Source organism: Anolis carolinensis, chromosome 3, assembly GCF_035594765.1.
Source record: "Anolis carolinensis isolate JA03-04 chromosome 3, rAnoCar3.1.pri, whole genome shotgun sequence".
In the NCBI taxonomy this organism is placed as follows: domain Eukaryota; kingdom Metazoa; phylum Chordata; class Lepidosauria; order Squamata; family Dactyloidae; genus Anolis; species Anolis carolinensis.
The window spans coordinates 179,525,822-179,549,277 of NC_085843.1; the positions used below are offsets into that span (position 1 = coordinate 179,525,822).

At 39.5% G+C, this 23,456-nt stretch overlaps 1 protein-coding gene across 11 annotated transcripts in view; it reads right to left on the reverse strand.

Annotated features, from left to right (window-relative positions):
- zmiz1 (zinc finger MIZ-type containing 1) overlaps positions 1 to 23,456 on the reverse strand; it is a 490,223-nt gene that overhangs the window by 42,023 nt on the left and 424,744 nt on the right. For 9 of the 11 annotated variants that reach the window (XM_062977416.1, XM_062977414.1, XM_062977415.1 and 6 more), the window contains 4 exons: positions 14,580 to 14,648; positions 9,648 to 9,762; positions 5,809 to 6,026; positions 3,131 to 3,329 (listed from right to left, as the gene is read on the reverse strand). In XM_062977416.1, the coding sequence (XP_062833486.1) occupies positions 3,131 to 3,329; positions 5,809 to 6,026; positions 9,648 to 9,762; positions 14,580 to 14,648 (601 nt within the window). The remainder of the gene's footprint in view (positions 1 to 3,130; positions 3,330 to 5,808; positions 6,027 to 9,647; positions 9,763 to 14,579; positions 14,649 to 23,456) is intronic. The other 2 variants (XM_062977418.1, XM_062977417.1) reach the window with 1 other exon arrangement.

Consider the following 23,456-nt stretch of genomic DNA (forward strand, 5'->3'; position numbering starts at 1 on the left):
AAATTTAACTGGCATTCTAAGAGCAACTGAAAAAAACAGGCAATGGTTGAAAATATTCTGAAAGCGATGACACTTCTAGAATCAACTCATAGTTTTCCTGTAACTCCAAGAGGAAACATAGCAGTCTCTATTGTTTATATTAGAAATAAGCTCATTTTGAAATACCACAGAAATAGAGAAAAACTGTGAAAAATAACTGGTATCAATGGATTTCTCAAAAAGTAAATAAAATAAAATACGGAAATGTAAGTTTTTAAAGCTGTGGTCAGTGCAAAGGAATCATGATAACATCTAGAGTTTATATGCAGCAAAGTAAATACTGAACTCTAGTGATCACAAGAACAAAATCCAGAGTACTTCTATGCAAAGGTAGGAGCTAGGGGTGTGTGAATTCATTCTGTTTTTGTTGTGTTTTTATTTCTAATTTCGGGTCTTCCCTTTATACTGTTTTTGGGAAGTTTATGGGAGATTACTGGGGGGGGGGGGGATTTGGATTCATAATTTAGAACCCTGAGTTCTGTTTCTGGAAGAATATTCCCGAAAACAGAAGGGGTGGCACTGAAATTCAAAACGAAATAGAATGAAAACAGAATGGATACTGTGTCATTTCGCACACCCCTAGTAGGAGCTTAGCCCAGGCAGCTATCATTAATGGTTGAGGGGCTGCTATCAGAACACCCCATCCTCCATTAGCCTTTCTGTCATTTCCTTTATCTTCTATCCAAGAATACACCTCCCATTTTGCCATAAAATCCATTTTCAGAAACATCACCAGACCTGAGGAAGTACTAGAGAACAATGAAGACAGACTAATAAACTTGTTAGTAAAGATGAAGCCATCAAGCAATTAAAGAAATCAATGGAAAAAAACACAAAGTCCTGGACCCTGATCAGTCAACCACTATAAAACCATGACTGCCTTTTTAAAGTGTACCCTGCCAAAACAATGAATGAGATTTTGCAAACACAAACAGTTTTTCAAATGGGAAATGCTGCAAAAATAATAGTGATCATCAGTATATAACCTATATCAATTTCACTACCAAATATTACATTTTTATCCACTGCAATAAGGCTTAAACAACTTTACATGTATGCTACATTCATTCAAGCTGAGAATGCCGGCATCCCATTCTGTTTCTCTGTTGCTGCTATAGATGAATGTTTCTTCAGTTACACATTCTAATAAATGGGGGTAAAAGGGTTGATAAATGCATATAAGATTCTTTTAACACTCATGAAAAGCTTCACCTTCACAACTGACCAGGAGACAGTTATGTTTTGCTGCTAACTGTAGTCACAACATACATACCCTTGCCCTTCACATAGCAAACCTGCCCTTTAACTCATTTCATTTGCTTATGTTTGGGGAGTGTTTCTTGAGTATCTGGAAAGGTTTTCAGCAAGTGTAGAGAGCTACACAGGAGAGGGGAAAAGATGAGACTCCTTCATTTGTAAGCTGTTTAATACTACTTTACCTCAAGAGCCAATGCTCAGTATCAAAGGCATCTAAAGTTACAGGGACTATTCCTATGAAGAATTACATATCATCATGTTCTTGGCTTCATTGGTGGGGACTGCATCACCCCCTAGTGGTACCTTGCTGGTGCTTATCAATTAAAAGGCCAGACAACACTTTTATTTATGCATGTATCTGGATCTATAAAAAAAATAAATGCCACTGTTTATCTTATAGCTGACTTGATCCTACTCTAGAATAAAAAACTCAAATGCAAAGATGTGGGACAAGCTGATAGGATGAGATAAATCTTTGAGCCTGTGAAAGCAGAGTTCTAAAGAGCAGAAACTTGGAGCTGCCCATACTTTTTTCCTCATCCTTACTTTATGCACAACATTTATTTCAAAAGCTCATTTTCCAGGACTCTAAAAGATTCTAACATTTGAGACATACCATAGGATGATTGCAATTGACAAGAAAAAAGAGCTTTATACAATGTCCGCCTGTTATCACATTACTGGTGGGGTAAAAGGCAGTGCTGGAATCTATTGCTGAGGTTTTGTTGCATAATCTCAGCCAGAATATATTCATTACATCAACTGCTGAATAATAAGGTAAATGTAGGTAAACCACACTTATTTGGTGGGTTTGCTCTAGCTAGGACTAAAAATAGAATATAGCCCATTTCCCTGCTGAAGAAGGCACATGGTATACTAGGGATGAAGAGAATTATTAGAAAATTTTCAACAACTGTGTTTCTTGAATGTTGGGAAACCCCAATGAGAAGTAAACAGTCACATGATAATCTTTACAGTTAGAGACGCTATTGTGTGCCAATTTTTTGAGCAGAAAAAAAATCCTATGCAGAAAAACAATTTCTGCACAGAAATATTTTATATACAAAAAAGGCTGTCTTATGTACAAAAATTAAAAGTGAAAATTTGTCATAGTATAAGTCCCAAGGTACAACATTTTTTTGTGCTTCAGACAGGCTCTTCTGAGCAGAAAATATTCTGTCCTCTGTGGCAAACCCAAATGCAAGTTACCATGTCATGAACTGCGAATAATCTTTAGGAATTGTGGATTTAAAAAAATTCTCACAGCAGGAAAAAAGTTGCTAATATTATTTGCTGCTTGTTCACGAATAAAATTATCAAAAAATAATGTGGGCATGCTGTCCTTGTCCACTCTGACAAGAAAAGAATAGACTACAAATTTGTACAAAGCAGTAAGCAGAAGCTAAAGAATTCATATTATAAGTTGAGTGAATGCTAGAGACTTCAAATTGTCCACAGTGATTGTGGTGATTTCAAAAATCTGATTTATGATGATCTCATATTCTTCTATTCCTTTTCATTATTTCAGCGCCTACAAATGTTACATCTGTCTGCTTATTTAAAAATGTTACAAAGCAGCAGTGTAGTAACAGGAGACCTTCAAGATGTTGGTTTTGAAACAAGACATCTCTAACTTTGTAAAACAGCAAGATTTCTGCATACATTTTCTCAATTTAAAATTGTAATAAGAAGTGGGTTTCAATTAGCATCTATTTACTTCTTGTTTAAACAGTGTCTTCCAAAATTGAGCTTCGCTTTTGCAACTGTAGACATCACTTCTTCTTTTTTTAAAATAACAAGTTGGAAAAAAGTAGATGCGATGGTATTCTCTTACCGGTCCATACTGATTCATATCCTTGTTCTGTGTTTCTTGGAGGGCTGCAACGGTTGCTGTGGCTGTAGCTGTGGCTGTGGCAGCAGCTGCTGCAACTGCTGCAGCAGCAGCGGCAGCAGCTGGTTGAGTGAAATCGGCAGGCGGCCTGGTATGAGGTGGGATACCCATCCCGGCAGGGTTATTGGGGCCTCCAGGGTAGCTAAGGGAGCAAAATGAAATTAAAGGCGATCAGAGAAGGAAACTCCACCAGAACCTGGGGTAGTATATGCCACTATCTTAAATGATATGAATGCACACAACAACAACAATCCTAATTAACTCTCATCAGCTAAAAGCAGGCCCATACTTCCCACTGAAAGACTGGTACATGTATGTTGGTTAATACTGTTCTTATATATTGTATTGTTCTTTCATTTTTTCCCACTACAAATAAGACATATGCAGTGTGCATAGGAATGCGTTTCATGTTTTTTCAAACTACAGTCTGGTCCCCCAACAGTCTGAGGGACCATGGATTGACCCTCAGATTAAAAAGTTTGGTCCTCCAACACTGCTTTGAAGTCAAATTCCACCCTGGAGGATTTAGATATTCTTAGAGAACACTTCTCTACGTATTTGGAGGAAATAATTGTCCAGTACTTCAAATGCACAACTTCTCCAAATGGTACAGTAGAAAACCATAATATTCCTTTTCTCTGTTTCTACTGTTCTTTTTGCTGTGAACACTCTGAAAGCCAATGTCACAATTGCACAATTGCTCTCTTATCCCACAGGGATTATGACAGGAGACAGATCTAATCAATTTGAAGAGCAAAAGCATTACAAGATTTCTACAATGGGAGAGACAAGGTATGAAATAAACAGGATCCAGACAGAAACTCTGTGTGTGTGTGTGTATATATACACACACACACACACACACACTCAGAGGTTTTCCTTGACCTCACAAGATAGAAACGGCTACGGAGTGGGTATATATCTTAAGTTCAAAAAGATCTAATATTGAAATAGACCAGATTGATCTATTTCTCCTTCTTATGCTGAGAGATTGAGAGTATGAAAAACATTTCAAGGCATTGCGCAAACCCAGTTTCATCCCAGGGTTAATGCTTTACCTGAGCTGGCCAACCAGCAGCATACATACTTTAACATATACTCGGGTATGGAATCCATTATATAAGACACAGTGAAGGATGATAGAATTTAACAAAAAGAGTGAAGGACAAAGTGTTCATGAATCCCCCCCCCCCCCCAAAACACACACACATTATTTAATAGCACAAAAAATCTGGTGCCAAAATGAATTTTTACTGAAAGTGGTTTCCCTTCACCGAACAATAACAAAATTGGAGAACTGCCATCACAAATGTTTGGAAAAAACATCTTCAAAATGCAGCAAATGCTCCTCCTCTTCCAACAAACTCTTCACAAACTCAATTAACTTATGATGTAACACTTTGGATGAACTGTGCTTTCAATGTTTGTTCTATTAATATTATATAATTGCATTATAAAATGATTAGAAAAACCAAGAATGGATCAGACAGATTCATGGAGAAGCGCTACTTCACTGGCTATTAGCTGTGACAGTCAAATGAAGCCTCCAGTTACAGAAGCAGTAGCTGCATTGGCTGAAAACTGCTGCTGTTGCACTGCAAATTAAGATGAATTCATACCGTTAGGCTCTGGATCACATGTGTCAGAACCAAGGCCCACAGGGTGAATCCAGCCTTTCATGTCATTTTATGTGGCCCTCCAGATGCTGAGCTGGGAGAATTCAAAATGGCTATTTGTTTACTGATGGGTCTATGGACCATAATGAATATTACTGCAGTTGTTGATCTGCAACTCCTGTATTCCTCATCATGATTAGAGCTGATGGGAGTTGTGACAGTCATATCTGGAAGGCTGGAGTTTTTTCTGTTTAGTCAGGAGAGTGGGGTTTGAATGTAGATAGAATAATAGAATCATAGAGTTGGAAGCGACCTCATGGGCCATCAAGTCCAACCCCCTGCCAAGAAGCAGGAAGTTGCATTCAAAGATACAAGGCTTGTAGACATAATGTTTGGCTTGAAAATGTTCTTTGACCTTTTCCCAACCTCAAAGCCACAAGTGCTGTTGAGTTCCAATTCCCCGCCCGCATGGGGGATCATCAAAAGTGATGGGAGCTGTCGTTCACTAACACCTGGAGACCAAAACTGGGTAAAAACTAAAGAGCACTAATCACCATGTAAATAAATTACAGTTGGCCCTCTGGAACCATGGATTATTTGTCCATGAATTCAGTGGCCCTTTCAAGGCAACCATAAGGCTGATCTGGACCTTGAGGAAAATTAGTTTGCCATCTCTGGATGCTAATGGCAAATCATAAGAGAACATCCATATCATTATATTTTCATTATTTCCTTCCCAAAAGGGTCTGGCTGACCACTATTGGAAAAAGAATTCTAGGCAGAGTCTTGATGTGGATCCATCAGGGCAGTTGTTGCTTACATGTACTGCCAGTAAGAGGCAGTGTGCCATACACATCTCAGAATGGTGTGTGGTTCAAATATAATCTTAGACAACACCTTGCCTTTTAAATCACTATTGTTTAAAATATGTTGACTAAATGCATCCAACTAAATGCATCAACAAGATGAGAAGGGCAATTATTGTTCCACATGTACCAGACTCACCTTCCCCCGAAGCCTCCACTCCCTGGATAGTTGGGCCGTCCATACATGCCTTGCTGCATATATGGCTGATTGGAGCCAGCTTTGGCTGAGAACTGCTGCTGTTGCCCAGCAAACTGAGGTGAATTCATGCCAGGATTACTGGTTGTCATCCCAGAAGCCATGGGATTTCCTGCTGGATTCATAGGATTGTTAGCATTAGCCATGGGATTTCCTAGAACCTGGGGAGCAGAGAAGGAGAAAAATAGTAAATGTTGATACAACCATGGCTTCAAGAAATTGTTCACTTTATTATTGAGAGTGAAGAGAGAACAGAGGAAAAAATAATGGGGGATACTTGACAACTTAAGAAAGGTGTGGAAGGTGGGGAGAAATTTTTGAATAGTGTTGCTACCTTACTACCTTGCCGTATATCTGGAACAATGGTAGACAGTAACCACGTATTTCTACCAGCAGTTGCTACAGGTGAGGTCATAATAGAAGCAAATGGAATCGTGAAGCACAGAAAAGAATTCTGAACTGTCTAAGGAAGTTGACAGTTTAACATCAATTCCATTACAGGATCCAAAAAATTGTGGAAGGTCATATGCTTTGTCTGCAGAGGCCAAAAAGCTCAATTCACTGGAAAATCCAAGTCAAGCATCTTAAGGGGGTACGTGTGTGCATGATATGTGTACACATGTACACACTGCTGTTAGAGTGGATAATACTAGACAGGATAGACCAGTATCTATACCTGTACAAGGCAGATCTGTATGTTCATAATCTTTGTAGTTTGCTCTAATATCTCAAGGATGTGCCTACTCAATAGTCTGAGAACAGGGGTGGACAGCCACAGCCAATCTGGAAAGCCAATTTTCTGGCTCTGGTAGCCTCCAGAGACTGCATGAACTGCCAAAAATTCAAACAAAAAGAAAACAATGGGAAATGGCTGGAGTTTCTGGTCTTTTAAAATGTTTTTATTGGAGTGAGGAAGGGGGGCTACAATAGATTTAAAAAGTGAATAGTCAGTCCTGGAGACTGGATAGGAAAGTCACCTTTTTTATCCCAAAAAAGGATAGTCCAGGGAATCTGGAGAGGTTGAAGTTTACAAAACAGCCTGGAGTGACCTGCACGCAGTCCCAGAGCTATACTCTCCCAAACCCATCTTAGATTGTAAGCTACTTGTATGTTTTCCATAGTAGTTCATAGAATACAGGTATGTTAAATTCAGTTTTTGGTGGTCCATCAATATATTTTACAGGGTTGTTGTATGTCTTTCGGGCTGTGTGGCCATGTTCCAGAAGCATTCTCTCCTGACGTTTCGCCCACATCTATGGCAGGCATCCTCAGAGGTTGTGAGGTATGGATAAACTAAGTCAGGAAAGGAAAGAATATATATCTGTGTAGAGTCCAAGGTGTGGCAAGAGTTCTTTGTCACTGGGAGCCAGCATTAATGTTTCAGTTAATCACCCTAATTGGCACTGGAAATGTTTTGTCCCTTGCCTGGGGGCATCCTTTGTTCAGTCAAGTCCTCATTGTGTTGGTTCCCATCTACTGTTTTGATTTTGGAGTTTTGTAATACTGGTAGCCAGATTTTGTTCATTTTCATGGTTTCTTCCTTTCTGTTGAAGTTGTCCACATGCTTGTGGATTTCAATGGCTTCTCTGTGTAGTCTGACATGATAGTTGTTAGAATGGTCCAGCATTTTTGTGTTCTCAAATAGTATTCTGTGTCCAGGCTGGTTCATCAAATGCTCTGCTATGGCTGATTTCTCTGGTTGAATTAGTCTGCAGTGCCTTTCATGTTCTTTGACTCTTGTTTGGGCGCTGCGTTTGGTGGTCCCTATGTAGACTTGTCCACAGCTGCATGGTATCCGGTAGACTCCTGCAGAAGAGAGAGGATCCCTCTTGTCCTTCGCTGACCGTAGCATTTGTTGGATTTTCTTCGTGGGTCTGTAGATAGTTTGTAGGTTGTGCTTCTTCATCAGCTTCCCTATGCGGTCAGTAGTTCCCTTGATGTATGGTAAGAACACCTTTCCTCTGGGTGGATCTTTGTCTTGACTCTCATGGCTTGTTCTTGGCCTTGCAGCTCTTCTGATGTCTGTGGTGGAGTATCCATTGGCCTGTAGAGCCCAGTTTAGGTGGTTGAGTTCACCTTGGAGGAGGTGAGGTTCGCAGATTCTTTGTGCACGGTCTGTCAGGGCTTTGATTGTGCTCCTTTTTTTGACTTGGGTGATGGTTGGAGTTTTTATGAAGGTATCTATCTGTATGTGTAGGTTTTCTGTAAACTGTGTGGCCCAATTGTTGATTGGGTTTGCGGATGACCAGAACATCTAGAAATGGCAGTTTTCCTTCATAAAAACTCCAACCATCACCCAAGTCAAAAAAGGAGCACAATCAAAGCCCTGACAGACCGTGCACAAAGAATCTGCGAACCTCACCTCCTCCAAGGTGAACTCAACCACCTAAACTGGGCTCTACAGGCCAATGGATACTCCACCACAGACATCAGAAGAGCTGCAAGGCCAAGAACAAGCCATGAGAGTCAAGACAAAGATCCACCCAGAGGAAAGGTGTTCTTACCATACATCAAGGGAACTACTGACCGCATAGGGAAGCTGATGAAGAAGCACAACCTACAAACTATCTACAGACCCACGAAGAAAATCCAACAAATGCTACGGTCAGCGAAGGACAAGAGGGATCCTCTCTCTTCTGCAGGAGTCTACCGGATACCATGCAGCTGTGGACAAGTCTACATAGGGACCACCAAACGCAGCGCCCAAACAAGAGTCAAAGAACATGAAAGGCACTGCAGACTAATTCAACCAGAGAAATCAGCCATAGCAGAGCATTTGATGAACCAGCCTGGACACAGAATACTATTTGAGAACACAAAAATGCTGGACCATTCTAACAACTATCATGTCAGACTACACAGAGAAGCCATTGAAATCCACAAGCATGTGGACAACTTCAACAGAAAGGAAGAAACCATGAAAATGAACAAAATCTGGCTACCAGTATTACAAAACTCCAAAATCAAAACAGTAGATGGGAACCAACACAATGAGGACTTGACTGAACAAAGGATGCCCCCAGGCAAGGGACAAAACATTTCCAGTGCCAATTAGGGTGATTAACTGAAACATTAATGCTGGCTCCCAGTGACAAAGAACTCTTGCCACACCTTGGACTCTACACAGATATATATTCTTTCCTTTCCTGACTTAGTTTATCCATACCTCACAACCTCTGAGGATGCCTGCCATAGATGTGGGCGAAACGTCAGGAGAGAATGCTTCTGGAACATGGCCACACAGCCCGAAAGACATACAACAACCCTGTGATTCTGGCCATGAAAGCCTTCAACAACACAATATATTTTACGTTTACAAAGAAAACTGCATGCTCAGGATTTCTTAAGAGTTACGGAGAATGGACTCTTGATTCAGAGTGTAAGAACAATCTTTTGGAATTTGATGAAGAACATCTAAGCTTGAGAAGGTTCTAGATCAGGCCTGCCCAACCTGCGGAACTCCAGTCATTTTGGCTTCCAAATCCCAGAATTCCTAGCCATTGAACAAGCTGACCACAGCCTCTGGGATTTGGAGGCCAAAACAGCTGGAGGGCCACAGGTTGTGTAGGCCTGTCCAAATGGTCCACTTGAAACTTGCCAGTTGTAGCACACTGACAGTCTATCTGCTGTGTAATCCTTCACTCTACTGCCATATATCTACTGTTCCTACCCTTTGGGACCCCAGTCTTTTTTTATTTGTAGCAGGAGATGTAGTAGTTCTTTCAAATATAACTTGGAAATGAAACATGTTATCAAGGAAAGGACCCAAAAATTAAGCTTACCTGGCTCTGGGAAGTATTAGTCACACCCCATACTGTAGTGACCACTGATAAGGAGCCTGGGGGCTGATTGGTGTTTTGCTGCCAAGGAACAGAATCATAAGAGAAAGACCCATCACTGCAACAAAAAATAGGGCAGGGGAAGAGACACACACATGAAGATCAAGTCATACTTTAATATTCAAATGAATGGTGGGACTGGATAAGAAGAGCAATCTTTTAATTTTTAAGTGAGTTCATTCCCCCCAACCAACACACTAGCTTGGTGAACTGCCTGACAGTGATAACATTTACAAAGTTAATCATTTCTGTTTAGTTGCAAGGAGAACAATTGCTTTTGCATCAGTGAAAGTAAGAAATACATTTGGCAGTGACGCTAAGCACAAATGCATATGACAATGATTATGGAAGTGAATGGCAGTGAAATTAGTTGAAGCGTGAAGAGTTTCACTTTTGCAACCTCCAGAAGTGGCAAAAGGCAATACATTCTTGGAAGTGGATTTCTAGCAACTAATGCAACTCAGGGAGCAAAGTTGATGCTTGGATACGTTTGCTCTGCCAATGTCATTTATTTTTAAGCTCTTGAGCTATCATAGCTTCAACTCTCTTGTCTCAATTCAAGGAGGTTTAGACTCCAGACCTTTCTACTTCTGACTCACAGCAATCCTTTAAGGGAACAGCAATTACTGAGTGAATCAAAATTAGAATTCAGAGGGCATTCTATTGCACATTGCATAAGCAGCACACCATTAACACTGTTAAACAATCAGTTTTCTAGAAGAATCAGTTCTCTCTATATAGTGTTTTGTATGACAGGGTAATGGTAATAGCAGCTATGGACCATGAAGTCCTGGTTGGAATCAGATTACTAGGTGACCTTCGGCAAGCTTCTCAACCTCAAACACTACCCAAGCCCATCAGCAACCCAGAGATAACAACACCGACTTACAGGGATTGTTATGAGTATACTGTAAAACAATTTCTGAAAAGCACTTTAAACATTCCAAAATACCATTTAAGCTCTGTTGTTGTTGTTGTTGTTGTTGTTGTTACTACCATAATATATTAAAATAACACGTTTATGAGATATGTTAGTCAGAATCACCTGCTCCCATAAGTTATATTGAATATAGAAGATCTAGTGATTCCTCCCAATTTTTGTAGCTTTCTTTCGTACAGTCATTTACACTGAGACGGGGCTAAAGAAATACATATCCAAAAAAAATCTGTGGTGGGCTAAAATGTGATCGAAATTTCCACAATTAATTGTTACAATCAGCTCATATTATATCTATGGAAATATCCAACAGGACTCAAGGAAATCCTCCTCCACGCACCCTCAGCCTAGATCTATGATGGACCTGAATACAATCAATCTGAAGGGATATGAAAGAGAAACAGAGATCTGTGTATGTCTCTTGCATTAAACAAAAAGAGGACCAGATGTCTCCCACTATCTTAATGCCCTATCACACAGCCAGGCCCATATAGGGAACAGGGAAGAAAGATAACTCTGCTTAGTTGTGTTTGAATTCTCCATGTACATGTGCTGCACTTGCAGTGTGAATAGATCATGCCCACTACCACTGTGCATTATATCAATTTGTAAATAATTCCATCTTGAGACCGAATCAGCTACAGACTATTCATTTTCTCATGTGTATCTACTCTGCATTAGTTGACAATCACATATACAAAATATTTTAAAATTACACAAAGATGTGTAACTCACTAATACAGGAATGTAAAAATTGCTTTTTTTAGAATGCTAGTGTTATGGCTCCAATCTGACTACAGATACAAATGCAATGAATACATACAAATTGGAAAGTTTGGTGTTAGAGCAATGTCAATATATTTTTCCTTGAAGCATCTGGGTTTGGTGTTATTCTTTCTAATGCTGGATCATTTCATAGACTAATGCTGGGCACATAATGGAAATGTGTTTTAAACATAGAGCTTAAAGTTTGGGGGTGGAGTAGCCGAGGCACTTAAACGTTTGTCGTGACATCCCCATTGTTTGTAGCTATCATGACAACAGTTTGCCATTGAAACTGATGTTATGATATTTACCAGTTGAAAATGAATGATGGAAAAGAACATGATCAACAGTGGAAATGGCAAAAATAAATTGACTTTATAAAAAAATCTTAACTTTGAGACATTATTTAAAAATTCGATGGTAAGGCCATCCCTTATAATTGAATATTTTGCATTACTGAAGGGAGGTGGGTTACAGCAGGAACAGAAACCAACTTCTGCAAAGCTATTCATCATAGGGCCCTTCTACACAGGCCCTATATCCGGATCTGATCCCAGGTTTATATGTCTCCACTGCCAGATGATCTGGGATAAACAGAAAACATGGGATCTGATCCTGGGATATAGGGCCTGTCTGGAAGGGCCCTTAAAAAGGTTTAATTAATATTCAGGAATAAGAGGATGCAAAGGGACATGTGTAGGATGCTTCCATGTATGATCCACTAACCAACACAATCATAAATGCATTGGTTTTCATCTGGCGGATTAATATTCACAATATTGTGAATTGGCTTCCATCAATTGATACAACAGTATTTTCTTTGTTCTTGCTTAGGAGTTTTTCAAAAAGGAACATTCAGAGGTGAGATGAAGGAGAAAACATAATAGAGGGTCCCAAATGAGGCTCATGGTGATCTCAAAAGGCTGAAAACAACCATTTTGAATACATTTCTGAACATAAAAGCAGATCTAGTTATAATGTAGCTGCTGTTAATACAAAGTATGAAAATAATACTTTTATCTATGTATTCTTACTCCCAGACAGAGCTATGTCTCGGGAAGGCTATGTTCTTGGGCTTTACATCCTCAGCATACAATATGTAAATAGATTCTATTGTCAATGCTGAGACTTGCTACTTAAATAAATGGGCTGAGAACCAGTATGCCAATTTTAAAGAACATTGTGATGCCATGAAAACACGGAAGAACATTTCTTCCATCAACAGAACAGAAAACATGAAGAAATCAAAACAATGAAACTAGAAGATCAAGAACAAAACATTTGCTTGGATGCAGCTGAGACATTACTTTCCCTCTTTCATGGGAATCACAGTCAATAGTCTAATTCTATACTGATAGGGAAGAAGCACCAAGAAGCAGGAAGACTGTTTAACCCTTCCCCTTCCAAATGCTGTCCCTCTTGTAACTTCCTTGAGCTAGATTTCAGGATTTCTAGAATATGGGGAGGTGGTGGAGAAAGGGAGGTTGCTGGATAGAAGAGAGAAGAAGAAAAAAGCATTCCTACTTCCATATACATTTCTCCTACAAATAGTCTTACAGCACTAGTGATCAGAAAAGTGTGTAGTTCCTATCTAAGCCACTTGGTGGCTTTGTAACTTGGATTTTCCTGATACAGTAGAGTCTCACTTATCCAACACACGCTTATCCAACGTTCTGGATTATCCAATGCATTTTTGTAGTCAATGTTTTCAATATATCGTGATATTTTGGTGCTAAATTCATAAATACAGTAATTACTACATAGCATTACTGCGTATTGAACTACTTTTTCTGAAAAATTTGTTGTCTAACATGATGTTTTGGTCTTCATTTGTAAAATCATAACCTAATTTGATGTTTAATAGGCTTTTCCTTAATGCCTCCTTATTATCCAACATATTCGCTTATCCAACATTCTGCCGGCCCGTTTATGTTGGATAAGTGAGACTCTACTGTATATTGACAGCACATTCTAATGCCCATGGGGACAAACACAATGTGATGCATTTGCAAATTCTGCAGTACCTCTTTAAAATAACCACATTAACTCTGTTTCCCTTCCTTAAATTCCTTATCTTGTTCTAACCTAATAGATAATAATCTTCTTAAGGGCATCTCACACTAGCAAGATAAAATGTGGGTAGATGAATCATTTATCCAAAACATGATTTAAAACCCTCCAAAAGCACTGGCTAGGGTTTCAGGACATAGGACACTTGAATTCAAATTCCCACCAACCCTTGTGACTTGTGGTGTGAGCAGGGTGAAATGCCCCCATTGCTATTTTGGGCCGTGTTGCCCCCCCCCCCCCCGCTTTAACCACTTGCCACAACTGATTATCTCTGGATTCACTGGGTAATCTGGGAAAGTTTCTCCCTACCTCAGGGTCAATGTTCTATCTGTAAACAATAAGTAATGATGAGACACCCCATCATAATTATCATGTGAGAATTCATGAGATAAAATAAATTCCTTCCCATTCTGAGCAACAGGGCAGGCAAGAAGGTTAATTCATTTATGATCTGACTATACCACCTATGTAACATGACCCTAAGGCATTCCTATCTACCCTTGTCTACAAATGGCTATCCATAGTAGCTTTGACATGTTTCTTCTTTGCACTTTCTTCTGCATCCCTTATTAGTAATGAAGACAAAGAAGTGAAGGCAACTTTTTATTTTCCTCAGCAATCTGGCCAGCCCAATCATCGGGCAGAATGAGCCAGGCAATTCTCTTTCAGATAGCCTTAGGGACTGCAAACCATTATTATATTTCCCCGCTTATTCCAAAAGAGAGGGGCTTAATGGGATTCTCTGCTACAGATGTCAAAATAACTTGGCAGCCTTGGATACTAAGTACTTTGACCTGGAGATGGAAAGGACTTTACTATTGGGCCTCAGGCAGCAACTTGCCTTGGACTATCATTGCAACAATTAAACACTAAGAAGTTATTATCTGAAGGACAGAAATGAGGTTTATAGTTGATTAGAGAAGAGAGCACTGCAGAATATTTCTGATGTTCAAAAAGTAGTGAAAAAACTAGCAGGTATAGGTATATCTCATCTATCTGTCAATAACAACTATCCCTTTCTCTGGCTGATCCACAGAGTACAAGGGAGTCTTTTACAGCCTATTTCAGAGCCTGGCTCTTTAGCGCAAGCTGTAGAGACTCACGCTTTCAGTTCTGGAGGTCCCCGTTTCAATCTCTGGGGTCTGTCAAGATGGCAGCCGTCACATATGCACCTATGAATCAGAAGGGAAAGTGTAGGTCCAGAATAAAAATTGAAAGCCCTAACAATGCACATGTTTTGCATTTAGTTATCTGGTCCTCACAGCGATGCCATCTAGATCCTGAGACTACATTTCACATACACCTCTTCCAGGCTATGGACATACAGACATGCATACACATACAAATCTTGATTGTCCTTACTTAACAATAGTCTGCTTCACCTGACATGTTACAAATAATATTTGTTTGTACTACACTTTAATGGAAAACTGTTATTACACCACATAATAAATTAAGTAATCGCATCACCTTATCGCAAAGCTAAGTAAATACTAAACATTCTATCTTGTTATAACTGACAAACTAGAGACTGGTATGGTGGAAGATGCACACAATATGGGAGATATGGGGATGATACTGAGAACACAATGTTAAGGTTGAATTTTCAACTGAAACACAAAGGATCTATCAGCCCATGTCATGATATCATGACATGTATCCTTTCATCCTTACCAAAAGCGATCACATCTCACTTGAGCAATGGTTCCCAATCTTTGGTTTTCTAGGTGTTTTCAACATCAGCTATGGAGCCCCCGGTGGCATAGTGAGTTAAAGCCTTGTGACTTGAAGGTTGGGTTGCTGACCTGAAGGCTGCCAGGTTCGAATCCAACCAAGGGAGAGCGCGGATGAGCTCCCTCTATCAGCTCCAGCTCCATGCGGGGACATGAGAGAAGCCTCCCACAAGGATGGTAAAAATATCCAAACATCCAGGCATCCCCTGGGCAACGTCCTTGCAGACAGCCAATTCTCTCACACCAGAAACGACTTGCAGTTTCTCAAGTCGCTCCTGACATGAAAAAACAAAAAACAAAAAACTTCAGCTCCCATAATACCTAACAGCTGATAAGGTGGCTAGGATTTCTGGGAGTTAAAGTCCAAAACACCTGGAGGACCAAAGTTTGGGAACCAATACACTTGAGGAATCTTGAAAAATGACCGAGAATGGCCTAGAGCAAACACACAGAAGTATTCTTGGGAATACACACACACACACACATCCTACAAGAGTTGGGTTCATTACTCCAGAGTTGGAAGTCAGACAGCCCCTCGGACTAAGAGATTGCCACCAGTGAAGGACACAGGCTAGTTCAGGGGTTGTGTAAAAGAATGACCACTTACAGAGAGGGACATTACAAATTCCACTCATGAGAAGGGCTTTTTCCAGAGTGGAATTTTTGTTTGAGTGTCTGCAATGACCTACAACAGAGAGCTCAGGTTTGATTTGAGCTAGAACTTATTTATTTGCCTTTTTAAAAAGCAGTCCACAGTATTCATAAAACTCATTTCCAGCATCACACTTCAAATGCGTTTATTTTCTTCCTATCAGAGTTCTCCATTGCCCAACTTTTACAATTAGACACAGAAATTGGAAATATGTTACCCTGGACAATCCTATTATCTTGACACTCCAGAATCTTGTCTAGTTCCTTCATAAGAGCCCTTTCAAGTCCTAGTCTTCTTAAATTCTGAATTAATGACTGAGCCGTTAGAGAAAATCTTGACCTATTTCAATGTCTTCAGCTGTGTACTTTAAAGTTATATACATCATCTGTGGGCATTATTGTTTTCTTTTTTTTAAATCATTTTTTATTGTTTTAAAAGTGATATATACAAAGAAAGCGAGGAAAACACTCAATAGGGGCTAGTGAGAGAAAAGAAGAGAGAGGTGGTGGAGAAGAGAGAGGTGGTGGAGAGGAGAATATATATATATATATATGGGAAAAAAGATTTAAAAATTATTGTTTTCTTAAGATTCAAGAAAGCCTGCCTTTTCACTTTCTTCCTTGACTTTCTTTAGTCTTTGCTTCAGTCACTATGCTTTGCTAGTAATATGGTGTTATCTGCATATCTTAAATAGTTGATGTTCTTTCTTCTGATTTTCCCACTTCTTTCCACTAGATCTAATCTTGTTTTATATATGATATGTTCAGTGCACATGTTAAACAGGGTGATAAAATGTAGCCTTGCCTGACTCCCATGTCAAGTGGAAACTATTCCATTTCTTCAGATTCTGTCCTAAGTAGCATCTTCTCCTGAGTGAAGGTTACTCATCAGGACAATCAAATGCTGTAGCACACCCAATTCTATAAAAGTGATTCATAATATTCACAATAAAAGGCTTTGATACACTTTATAAACACAAGCTGATTTTCTTTTGAAATACTTTGGAATGCTCCATTATCCAATGTATATTTGAAATATCATTTCCATTGCCCTGTCCTTCCCTGAAACAAGTTTGGACATCTGGCATTTCTTGCTCCATTTAGTAAAGGTCTTTGTTCTAGAACTTTGAGCATCACTTTGCTTGCATGCGAAATTAATGCAATGGTTCTGTGGTTACTGAAATCCTTGGTGTCTCCTTGTATGCAAACTGGAATGTATATTGAACATTTTCAATCTATGGGTCATGTTTTGTTTTCCATATTTCTGACAGATTTTCGTTAGAACTAGAATAGATTCCGTCTCTGTAGCTTGAAGTGGTTTATTGGTATGCCACTTGGTTCCTGCTTCCATTTCATTTTCTAAAATCATAAGTTTATCTTCAAATAGTTCTTCCTTGATTGAATCCATAATCTTTTCATCTCTTTTAATATAGTGGTTTTGTGCATTATTTCTATTGTCTTTTTCTCTCTACTTGTGCATGTAATCTGCTCCCTTACTGGATATAAAGTGTATCCAATATTGCTTTAAATCTCCCTTTGATTTCTTGGATTTTGTAGAAGAGGACTCTTGTTTCTCTTTGTTATTGTTACCATCTTCTAATTTTTTGCATTGACTAGTATAATACGAGTGATCTTGTTCCTGCACACAAGTTGTTGAGCAATGGTATTCAGGCTATGAATTTCTGTTACTTTTATTTTTTGCTTCTCATCTGTCCTTAACTGCTTGATAAGTTTTATCTGTAATCCATTTGATCTGTCATCTTTTCATTTTGACTTCAGGTAGTGTTGTTTTGAATGTCCCTGACTTCAGCCTGGAATTCTTTTGATTCTCTGTTAATTAGGCCAAATAGTGCAAATCTATTTTTCATATTAAATTCAGTGAGTATGTTCTTGAGATTTTATTTTGTCTTACTGATTGGTATAATGTTGCTACATCCTCCCTCACCATGTTAGTTCCTTTATGCTACAAGGAATTAACATGGTTAGGTTACTACTCTGAAAACTTCCATTATCTGGTGATGCCAAAAAAACTGTTACAATTACACTGCAAAAGAAGTAAAAATCGTCATTCAAGTTAAAATCTTAATGCAACTTAGTTATTGAGGAAAATAAAAAGTTTAAAAATAACTAATTGTTTGTGATTAATCTTTCAAGTGTTGACCAAAACTATCAAATTCTTACTATTAGACAAAATCTATATAAACAAGCACATTTGACTAGATTAGCTGTACTAATCTAATGCCATTTTAAGGGCTGCCACATTTAATCTGGAATACTGTTTTATCAGACATTTGCAGAAATGGACTCAAGTCTCCAAAAACTATGCAGCAATAAAAGTGTAAGTGAAAGAGCTAAAAACTATGAAGAAACATGGGTAAGCCCATTATTTCAGTCTGGAGATGGTAAGAGAACGCTGGCTAAAAGAATGCTTAGTTTCTCCAAAATTTAAAGAAATGCTGCCCATAATATTGTGCCTATTGAATTGTGTGAGGATAATTAAAGCTCTTCATTACGTCCTTGGGGAGCAGCAAGGCTCTTTGGACTTAGCTAAAGATCGGGTGAGACAACAACGCCAACATTTATAATAACAGGACTGAAGCTACACTGGGGCTAAACAGCAAGACAAAACCAAACCATGGAACAAAAGGAGCAGAATTATGGTTACAGGCTAAATGACCCTGTGATTCCATACTTATTCTCAACTACAACAACAAGAAAAAAAACCTCTCTCACCAGCTAGTCTATATGGCTGTCATCAATGGACAAGGGAGAAATAGGTTTTTAAGAAAGCTGGCACTTGTAGCTTGTACAAATCATGCTAGTATTGCTTTACAACACAACACCCTTCCTATAACTATGAGCAGACTTTGCATTTGCCATGAATGATTACTTAACATGTGCTGCTGAGTGACTTACAAGTGGCATTTACACAGCGCACAGAAAATCATTCTACATGATCATAACACGGCTTGTGGCTGTAATCTGTATCTTTTGCAAACTTGAATGTTGTAAATGCAAACTATAATTTTTGAACATAAAATCAAATAAAATCAGTAGTTAATCTTCCTCAGTAGTTCTAAAATTGTGGGCCCCCAGATGTACCAGTAAGATATGAACCAGTAAGATCACTAAGATCATCTGGAGAGGCCCTGCTCTCGGTCCCACCTGTCTCACAGGCGCGGCTGGTGGGAACGAGGGACAGGGCCTTCTCGGTGGTGGCTCCCCGGCTGTGGAACGCCCTCCCTGGAGATATCCGACAGGCTCCTACCCTGCTGGGATTCAGAAGGGCTGTGAAAACATGGTTATGTGCCCAAGCTTTTGATGAGTAAATGACAAAGTTGACATGGACTGATTTAGGGATGAAGAATGAGGATCTCGGACGAATGGAATTAATTATATATACGTTTTTAAGGTTTTATAATGTGTTTTAACGATGTTATTAATATATCTGTTACTGTTTTGTTTTTATGATTGTATTCAGGGCATTAAATTTTGCCAATTTTTGTAAGCCGCCCTGAGTCCCTTCGGGTGAGAAGGGCGGGATATAAATGTTGTAAATAAATAAATGTATTGGCCTTCAACTCCCAAAAATCCTAACAGCTGGTAAACTGGCTGGGATTTTTGGGAGTTGTAGGCCAAAACACTTGGGGACCAGGCATGTAGGGGGGGGGGGCTTGAGGGGCTTCAGCCCCCCCCCCCCCAAATTCTTAGGGTGGTCCGCGAGAAGGCCTTACTGGTATTATTTAAACTGTTATGTTTATTCATATCATGATCTGATCACCATGCTCAATATATCCCATATGCATGGGGGTATTGGGAAAACGATACAAAAGGTTTGCTAGGGTAGATTCTCTCTCACTCAGACTCAGCCCCCCCCCCCCCCCAATCAAAATCCTGGCTACAGGCCTGCTGGGGACCCACAGGTTAAGAACCACTGATCTACCTCCTACTGCTAATTCATCTCTTGCTGCCCTTTGCTCTGCCACCTCCAGTTCAAATATGTGTCTCTTCTCTTCCCTTTAAGCATTCTACCCTGCCAACTTTTCCTTTTCACTGCTTTCCCCTGCATTTAAATCCACCTCTGCCAAAATCAGAGTAGGAAACTTTATTTTGCTTCTCTGAAAAGAATGTTGCAGGTGATAATACATTTTGGAGCAGATAGAGAATTGGGCCTGACAAATTATGAAGTAGTGTTTTTTTTTTAAAAAATTAAAAAATGTGTTACATAGGGGCTTTTAAAACCTTTTCCATGCACAACCACTTTCCACCAAGAAATGTGTATCTGATCTCAGGTATATAGGCATAGAAAGTAGGTATAAAATCAAACATTTACTGAAAATCAGTCAGCATTTGCAAGGATTGCTAAACAGGCTGGTTTCCTTTTTGTTGTATACAACTGAAGCATTTTCTGCAGAGTCCACTGTAAACACTGAATGTTGTTGCCAACAGATTTGTATATAAGGTGGCCTTCAGAAACCTTTTACTGTTACCAATTTTTTGTGACTCTAATACTGAACTAAGGGCAGTATTGAGCATTTGAGATAGAGACTCACAGTTTAAGAAGCACTGTGTTAGGACACTGTGTCTATAGTAATCTGGTGTGGTGCACTTTATTTCAGTGAGCTAGGGCCCAGTGCCATATTTCTGGCCAGAAAGGCCATCAAGGACTGAGCGCCAATAGTTTGGAGCAGAGCCAGTTCTTGGATCATGACTTCAAGTAGTATGGTATGAGACCACTCATGCATTTAATATAATGTGGCAATACAAAACTCACACAAAACTATACCTCTATTTTCATGGGTAGGAAATTACTAACTTGCATGTTCTTATAGCTCCCATATTATGCAGCTTATGTGACATGATTTTGTGTGAGCAGTTTTCCCCTTCATGTTGTCCACCAGAAATATTATCTGGATAAATACTATGAACCCAGTGATGTTACTGGATTTTTCTCTTGGTGAACAGGTGGCAAAAAGTGGTCTTATGAAAATAACAGTGCATGTTTGCCAGCCATCTCGGTAAAAAAAGTTTGTGGTGAGTTCAGCATGTGGAGTTAAAATGCTACCATGAACCACACATGAAACAATCACATTAACATTATTTAACAAGCTTCTTCTCTAGTTGGGGCCCCTGGTGGTGGCGCAGTGTGTTAAAGCGCTGAGCTGCTGAACTTGCAGACCGAAAGGTCCCAAGTTCAAATCCCGGGAGCGGAATGAGCGCCCGCTGCTAGCCCCAGCTCCTGCCAACCTAGCAGTTCGAAAACATGCAAATGTGAGTAGATAAATAGGTACCGCTCTGGGGTAACGGCGCTCCATGCAGTCATGCCGGCCACATGACCTTGGAGGTGTCTACGGACAACGCCGGCTCTTCGGCTTAGAAATGGAGATGAGCACCAACCCCCAGAGTCGGTCACGACTGGACTTAACGTCAGGGGAAAACCTTTACCTTTTACCTTCTCTAGTTATCCTTTTTCACACATATACATTTTTCTGTCATCCTACATATGAAAGTAAAACACAACTACAAAGTTAAGTTCATTGGCTATATACTTGTGGTTTATTTTATCCTGTGTAAAGCAAATGAACTGTGAAGCGCAAATCAGGTGCTTTTTCACCTTGTCCCTTTAAAGTCTCTTGATGAAATAAAGTTCTTTTTAAATTTATGGGGATTAAATTACATTTGTCTTCTGCTCTCTACCTTAATTTCCCTGGCTGTGTTTCCTAGCATACTTCATCTAAAAAGTTGAGGGAAACTTTCCACTGACCCACTTCTACATCTATCTGTCTTTCCCCCAACCACCCAGTTTCATATTGATTATTGCTGTGGTTAAGAAAAGTGCATCACTGAGCATTCACACCCAAACATGGTCCATGGAGTCTGAACAACTCTTAGATCCAGTTGCTACCATAAGAACAGAGAAGCTTAGGGTAAGGCAGTGAAAAGCCTGAACACACTACATTTTGTATGAGAAATTGTTAATCACAATGAGAAAAGGCCCAGTGAATCACCAGAATGTACATGAAATTTTAATTGCATTGACTCTATGTAGGTGAGTGGAATCTGCTTTTCTTGCCCCTAGTGCACATGAAAATGGATGCTCTGTGACACTTGCAGCTTGATGGTTTAAGGCAGGGGTCCCCAAACTAAGGCCCGGGGGCCGGATGCGGCCCTCCGAGGTCATTTACCTGGCCCCCGCCCTCAGTTTTATAATATAATATATTGTATATACATATAATATTGATAATAATATTATAATGTAATACAATATAACACTAATAATAATACCATATAATAATATTAAGTATATATTCTATATGACATATAATATTACTAATAATATTACAGTATAGTTCAATAAAGTAATATATAATGCTAATATTGTGCTATGCTAATAATATAATATATTGTATGTACATATAATTTGTAAGCCACTCTGAGTCCCCTTTGGGGTGAGAAGGGTGTGATACAAATGTAGTAAATAAATAAATACAATTTAGACTTAGGCTCGCCCAAAGTCTGAAATGACTTGAAGGCACACAACAACAACAGCAACAACAACAACAACCCTAATTAACTTGACTATCTCATTGGCCAGAAGCAGAAGCACACTTCCCATTGAAATCCTGATAAATGTATGTTGGTTAAAAATATTTGTATTTTAAAATATTGGAATGTTCTTTCATTGTTCTTGTTGTTGTTTTTGCACTACAAATAAGACATGTGCAGTGTGCAGAATTTGTTTGTATTTTTTTCAAATGATAATCCAGCCCCTCAACAGTCTGAAGCAGGGGTCCCCAAACTACGGCCCGGGGGCCACATGCGGCCCATCGAAGCCATTTATCCGGCCCCCACAGCACAAAGGCTGAAGGGGGTTGGGCTAAATGGCCCAAGGGGTCTCTTCCAACCCTCTTTTGTTGTTGTTGTTGTTGTTGTTGTTGTTATTATTATTATTATTATTATTATTATTTTTAACATTGAGGCTGGGAGGCCATCTGTCAGGGGTGCTTTGCTTGTGCACAAAGACAGAAAGGGGTTGGACTGCTTATTATTATTATTATTATTATTATTATTATTATTATTATTATTATTATTGCTTGGTGGCCACCTGGCCAACTATAGTCCGGCCCTCCAACAGTCTGAGGGATCATGAACTGGCCCCCAGTTTTAAAAGTTTGGGGACCCCTGGTTTAAGGACTGTTTCACATATGCAGCTGGAATCACCACAGATCATGAGGATTCCAGCAGTGCCCGTCTAGGGGCATGGGGAACCCGGCGCCCCACACCCCGCATCGTCTGACTCACTGACATCCCCATCCCATGAGGGGAAGCATGTTGCTGATTTCACCCTCGTCTGATGAAGTCACAATAATCCAAGGTTTCTTGTGTGTATAGTTAAGGTGAAATTAAGTGAAGTTCAAACTCCACAAACCATCGGGTAGAGAGTATCCTACACAACGAGGTTTGGCTTCTGTGCAGCCATAATAATAATAATAATAATAAAACTTTATTTATACCCCGCCACCATCTCCCCAACGGGGACTCGGGGCGGCTCACATGGGGCCATGCCCAAGACAATACAATAGACAAAATATAAAA